Genomic DNA, 7,167 nt, shown 5'->3' with positions numbered 1-7,167 from the left:
GAATCTTTCAGTCACTCGTCTCTAAAGGCTGATTCACAGAATTTCAGGGCTTGGTTGGCATCCCCCTGCTCTGTACTCCACTCAAAGTGCAAGGTGCCCTGCCCCTAAGGCGGTGCGAAGGGGGGTTTGGGGCACTGTGGAGTTGCCCAGCTCAAGTCAGCGTGGCCTCAATCCCCGAGGGAGGAATGGGATGAGTGAAGGCCTTTGAGCCCCCCTTCCCTGCACAGAGCGCAGCCCACGCCTGCGATGCCCTCAGGAGTGCTTCCCGAAATGTCTTTGCTCCTCGTGCACAGCGCAGGGCCGTTCTCTAGAAAAGGGGGCACCCCTCACTCAGGGTTCTCTCTTCTGCAAGGTAAAGCGCCACTGGGTTTTGCTGGCCCTGAAGCCCAGCATGGGGCTGGCAGGGAGCCCACTGCTTCCTCCTTTCACACTGAAGGTCTCCATTCACAGGAAGGAGAGCCAGACTTTGGAAAACAACTTTCGGGAAATTCTCTTTTTACTTGAACAAATAGATGTTCTGAAGGCATTGCTTAGAGACATGCAGGATGGTCTGCACAATTACAGCTGGAATGCCAACATAGACCCCGCTGAAGGCTGGAACCACACCGAGGTCATCGACGAGGTAAGTGAGCGTGGGAGGGAGGCAGGGGCGTGTCCCCTTTCAGAAAGTGGACAACTTATGTGATGGGGAAATGTAATGATTGATCGCTGGGATGTGTGGTCTGTCTTCTTTCTTCTTGAAAATTCCTTTTCTACATTAGCTTGTAAAGTGAAGTGTTAGTTGTTCAGTCATGTCCGACTCTTGCAACCCCTTGGACTGCAACCCGCCAGACTCCTCTGTCCTTGGAATTCTCCAGGCAAGAATACTGGAGTGGCTAGCCATTCCCTTCGCCACAGGATCTTCCCACCCCAGGGATCAAACCTGGGTCTACTACATTGCAGGCAAACTCTTTACCATCTGAGGCACCAGGGAAGCCCCTACTTTACTTTTACTAAGGCTCACCCCTAGAAGCACACTTTTTCATAATGGCTGTGTCACAGGGAAGATTTTGTATTGCAGTAAGACTGACTTTCCACCCAAATAAGTAACTGACTGTTTTATTTTGCAGTTAAAAAAACAAAAAAAGACTGCTCATTCACAAATGGCAGTCTCTGAACGTTTATACACAAATACTTAAATAGTAAAATATTTTTATTCAGGGACCTAACGCTAGTGTATCTGACCGGATGAGCACCATGATCAGGCAACATGATGATGAAGACCAAGAGCTTGGTTTTACTTCTTCTCCTTCTGTTAGCACTGGCTTCGTTTCTTTTTCCTGAGATTCTGTTTTTTGAAGTACACATTCTGCTGACGCTGACCACCACTGCCTCCAAGCCCCCATCCTCACGGCCCTGGGACAAAGTGCTTTGTCATTTAGAACTCAGACCGTTACATTCTCTCAGGATGCTTGGTTTCTTAAGACTGAGAACATCCTTATAACCCAATATGGATTTAAAAGAGGAATAATTTCTAACACAAGCAATCATGTGCTCTGTGTAAACTGCCTTCGATTCCCAAACAGCTACAGAACACTCCAGTCTTCATTGCTAAGCAGGGGGGCCCAGCAGGTCGCACACACAACCTCACTGGGCTGTTCCACTGTGCGAGCATTTTGGGGTGCTCCTCAGGGGACTGACATCCAGCCTTCTTCCATGACCTTGGTGAGTGGCCCAGCACCTCTCAGCTCCCTGATACCTCAGCTGCCTGTGAAACACGGATCCCACTGATCTGCGGAGGGGAGAGGAAGAACCTGTGTGTGTTTGGCCGATTAGCAAACGTAGGTCCGAATCAGTAAATTGTCAAGACTCAAGAAGGTGATGGAGATTCTTAACAGGAAACTCTTTTTACAATTTGTATAGGAAATGTCCAACTTGGTGAATTACATACTGAAAAAGCTGAGAGAAGATCAAGTCCAGATGGCTGATTATGCCCTTAAGTCAGCAGGTGAGTAAAGAAACGTTAAGCTCGGTGTAAAATGTCAGGACTTCAGAACGATCTCCGTTCACTAGCGTCTGTGAAGAGGACCACAGAGAAAGCCTGCCTGCCACAGCAAGTTTGCGTAAGCATCACAAACTTCTTTGCATTTTGTCTTCTACATACAAAAATGACTGCTAATGACTGGTCTCAATGCACCATTAGTGATTAAGTGATAGTGTCTCAACTCTATGTAATGTCCTTTTAAAAAAAAAAATTTTTTTTTAAATACTGGTCTGCCCTGGGTCTTTGCTGCTGTGCCAAGTTTTCTCCAGTTGCGGTGGGTGGGGACTACTCTCTGTTGTGGTGCACGGGCTTCTCATTCCGTTGGCTTATCTTGTTGAGCACAGGCCTGCGGGCTTCCGTAGTCGCAGCACGTGCGCTTCAGAATTGCAGCACGTGGGCTCTTAGTTGCGGTGCACAGGCTTAGCTGCTCCGTGACTTGCGAACCTGGACCCCCTGCCTTTGAAGTGCAGAGTCTTAGCCGCTGGACCGTCAGGGAAGTCCCTGATGGGGTTTTAATACATGTAGATGTGACAAGTCTTGAGGGAAGGTCAATGGGTGAGGTTAAACTCTATGGTTATAAAATTTTGAATTTTACACATATTGGTAAGATATTAACTGTAAACTGACTTTGAAAAGTTAGTTATGTGTATTAATATTGCCAGAGCAATCACTAAAAAGAACACAAAGTATACAGAGGGAACCTACCTCAACGTAGTAAAGGCATCTATGACAAGTCCACAGCTAACAGCGTACTCAGTGTGAAAAGCGGAACGCGTTTCCTCTAAGATCGGAATCTGGACAAGGATGCCTGCTCTCACCACTTTTGTACTTTTGTTCAGCATCGTATTGGAAATCCAGGACATAGCAATCAGAGAGGAAAAGAAGTAAAAGGCATCCAAATGGGAGAAAAAGAAGTAAAACTATCATGATAGTAAAACTATCGTGTCAATTTGCAGGCGACACGATACTATATATAGCCATAAAGACTCTGCCAAATAATTATTACTTACATAGAGATTTACATAGAGAATCATCAAAACTCTATTAGAATAAGTGACATTAGTAAGTTCAACTGTGTATATTTCATTTTTAAATGCTCATGATCAGAAATTGGGAAAAGAAAATTTAAAAACAGTCCTATTCACAATGACAGTGCAAGACATGAAATTCTTGGGTGTAAATTTAATAAAATTTTCATAGGATCTGTGTGCTAAAAACTGGACAGATGAACAAACAAAACCCACAAATGGAAGAAATAACAGAAGACCTAAATGCTGGACAGATCTTCCATGTTTGTCGATTAAAAGTTTCAATATTTTTAAGATGGCAATTCTCTGACTAGTTTGGTGATTCAATACAATCCTGATCAAAATCCCAGCACGACTGTTTGTAGACGTCTACGAACTGTCTCTAAAATAGCTGAAGCAGTTTTGAAAGAAGAACAAATTTGGAGGACTCCCTGATGTTAAGCTACAATATGATAAAGCTGCGGTAATGCGAGTTTGAAATCAATGGAACATAATAGGAAGTCCAGAAATAATCCCACACTAATTAACTTTTGACAGTAGGGAAAAAGCAAGTTGATGGTGCTCAAAGAGTTGGACATATAGTTCCAAAAGGAAAAGAATGGGTAATTTGGGCTTCATCCAAATTTAAAACTTCTGCTTGGCGAGAAGATATTGAAAAGAATGAAAAGACAAGTCATGGGCTGGGAAGCAGTATTACAAACCAAATAGTTGACAAAGGCCTTTCATCCAGAATTTGTAAACACTCTCAAACTTCACTATTGCAAAGCCTGCCTTCTCAGAAAAAGCACTGGTGATTTGATAGTCATTCATACTTGTGTTTTTTTAATGCTGTGTTTTGATACCCAGATGGAATTTAAGGAAGTGATTTGCATTTGATTTCTTAAAACACCTTTTATTTCTAAAGTGAAGTAATTTGAAGGGATAATATTTGATGAGTATATTTTTTATTTCTTTGATTAAAATTAAAGCTCAATGAATCTGAAGAAAGGCTATTATAAATACAACTTGTTAGTATATTTATGACACAGTTGGTTTTTCTGCTTTTGTTTTTGAGTGAATCAGGTTTATTTACCACAAAAGCTGTTAAAATGTGGGGATCCATGTTTCTTTAGGTAATAAACACAATCCACCTAATAGTTCCATGTCTAAATCAGTGGCTCCAGATTTCATTTTTTTATCATAATGTCAGTTCCAGAAATTTTGTGAAACCACAGAACAAACATGATTTTCTCAAAGTGACAAGATTTCAGTGGTAATTAAAGCTGAAAATCATACTTCTACCACCAATTTCCTGGTATGAGTTTTACCTCATTTGTGAGTTGCCCAGTAATAGTTTTCCAGAAACATTAAAATCTAAATGGTGTTTTGAATTGTGTGATTTTTTTTAATTTAAAAAATTATTTTATCTTATCAGGAGCCTCTGTTGTTGAAGCTGGGACCTCAGAAAGTTACAAAAATAATAAAGCAAAACTGTACTGGCATGGGATCGGCTTCTTAAATTATGAAATGCCTCCAGACATCATTCTCCAGGTAAGAGTTAAATTAAAAATAACCTGTTTATATTTTAGGATCTTGTTCCTATTATTTATCATGAAAATATTAATGTCTGAAAGAGATGCAGCTCTGAACTTGTCAGAGAACCTGAAACCATCTCCTTGCATTTTTATAGTTATCAAAATACATGGGCAGAAAATGCATTTTTATACTCATCAAAATACATTATTTCTTATTTTATGGGCAGAAAACTATGATTAGCTACTTGATTACTATTTTAAGATCAGTGAACTAGACTATGTACTTCTCAAATAGGACATATACATTCCATATCTTCTCTTAAAGCTGATTCTGTAGTCTTCCTTTTGCACCAAAAACTTCAGTCACTTGACAAATATTTGTTGAAGGTGAGTGACCCCTGAGTGCAAGTACTGTGCTTTGTGCTGTTCAGGTCACCACATTTTTATAAAGCCCAATTTTAACAGCAGAAATTTCCAAGTAATATTTTCATTAACATTTCAGTTCAATTCAAAAGGCCCTTGATACCAACTGACAGGAGAGTGTTTAACCATAATTACACACCTGAATTTATTTCTAATTTAGAAATACCTTCAGGGGCAAACCTATAAATCTCAGTCCAGAGTACAGTCTAGATCTAGAAAATGGTGGACATCATTTTTCTTCCTTAGTACCAGTGCCAGGATCACTGTCACCACCGTTATCATCTCTATTATCTCTATTATCATCATCACCACCATCACAACCACCATCACCACCATCGCCACCATCATCACCAACCACCACCATCATCATCATCACCCATCACCTACCATCACCACCAGCACCAGCACCACCAGCACCACCATCACAACCACCATCATCACCATCGCCACCACCATCACCACCACCATCATCACAACCCCATCATCATCCTCACCCATCACCACCACCATCACCACTATTATCACCACTATCACCTACCATCACCACCATCACCAGCACCACCACCACCACCATCACATTAACCATCATCACCGTCACCTGCCGTCACTGTCACCTCTCTCTTCATTACCACAACCAGCACTATCTTCTCCAGTGCTATCACCACTCATACCAACCGGCTGCATCTAGCAGCTTACAGTCTTAATTAGAGCAACAAAAGAAGACACACATGAAATAAAGGTTCTGATTGACATCAGCACACCTGTGGGACTCTGGCAGCTTTGCTGTTTGATATGTCTCACACAGTGCCTTCATATTATAGGCATAAGCAAGATCTATAGTCAGTAGTGATTAGCTGGCCAACCTTGTAGGAGTGGAAGTATATAAGCAAGTCAGGGATTGATGCAGTGCTTTCTTTCCAGCCGGACGTCCACCCTGGGAAGTGCTGGGCCTTTCCAGGCTCCCAGGGTCATGCCCTAATCAAGCTTGCCAGGAAGATCATACCAACTGCTGTTACCATGGAGCACATCTCAGAGAAGGTGTCCCCCTCAGGAAACATCTCCAGCGCACCCAAGGAATTTTCTGTCTATGTGAGAAGCTGTCTAAATCTTCCTTCAGAAGGGGTTATAGGAGGTGATCAGCTAGGAACTGGGAGCTGGGGTCTCATCTGAGCTGTGCAGCTAAACATTTCTGTGTATTACTTCCAGTATCTCAGCTTTGTCATCTGCAAAGTGAGAGGGTTGGACCAGATGATTACTACTACTTAATGCTATTTTAAAAAATTTTATCCAAGTTCAGTCAGTCAGTTCAGTCGCTCAGTCATGTCCGACTCTTTGCGACCCCATGAATCGCAGCATGCCAGGCCTCCCTGTCCATCACCAACTCCCGGAGTTCACTCAGACTCACATCCATTGAGTTAGTGATGCCATCCAGCCATGTCATCCTCTGTCGTCCACTTCTCCTCTTGCCCCCAATCCCTCCCAGCATCAGAGTCTTTTCCAATGAGTCAACTCTTCGCATGAGGTGGCCAAAGTACTGGAGTTTCAGCTTTAGCATCATTCCTTCCAAAGAAATCCCAGGGCTGATCTCTTTCAGAATGGACTGGTTGGATGTCCTTGCAGTTTAAGGACTCTCAAGAGTCTTCTCCAACACCACAGTTCAAAAGCATCAACTCTTTGGCACTCAGCCCGCTTCACAGTCCAACTCTCACATCCATACATGACCACAGGAAAAATCATAGCCTTGACTAGACGGACCTTTGTTGGCAAAGTAATGTCTCTGCTTTTGAATATGCTATCTAGGTTGGTCATAACTTTCCTTCCAAGGAGTAAGCATCTTTTAATTACATGGCTGCAGTCACCATCTGCAGTGATTTTGGAGCCCAGAAAAATAAAGTCTGACACTGTTTCCACTGTTTCCCCATCTATTTCCCATGAAGTGATGGGATTGGATGCCATGATTTCATTTTCCGAATGTTGAGCTTTAAGCCAACTTTTTCACTCTCCTCTTTCACTTTCATCAAGAGGCTTTTGAGTTCCTCTTCACTTTCTGCCATAAGGGTGGTGTCATCTGCATATCTGAGGTTATTGATATTTCTCCCGGCAATCTTGATTCCAGCTTGTGTTTCTTCTAGTCCAGCGTTTCTCATGATGTACTCTGCATAGAAGTTAAATAATCAGG

General features: G+C 42.4%; 1 protein-coding gene across 1 annotated transcript in view; it reads left to right on the top strand.

The window, feature by feature from the left end:
* The window catches only part of SUN3 (Sad1 and UNC84 domain containing 3), a 40,547-nt gene that overhangs the window by 27,043 nt on the left and 6,337 nt on the right, over positions 1-7,167 (top strand). Inside the window, exons 5-8 of the mRNA XM_010831037.1 lie at positions 451-622; positions 1,903-1,987; positions 4,466-4,581; positions 5,910-6,077. Coding sequence (XP_010829339.1) covers positions 451-622; positions 1,903-1,987; positions 4,466-4,581; positions 5,910-6,077 — 541 coding nt within the window. The remainder of the gene's footprint in view (positions 1-450; positions 623-1,902; positions 1,988-4,465; positions 4,582-5,909; positions 6,078-7,167) is intronic.

The sequence above is a fragment of the Bison bison genome, unplaced genomic scaffold (assembly GCF_000754665.1).
Source record: "Bison bison bison isolate TAMUID 2011002044 unplaced genomic scaffold, Bison_UMD1.0 scf7180017864522, whole genome shotgun sequence".
NCBI lineage: Eukaryota > Metazoa > Chordata > Mammalia > Artiodactyla > Bovidae > Bison > Bison bison.
Note: the sequence above shows the minus strand (reverse complement) of the source record. Positions and strands in the feature narration are given on the sequence as shown.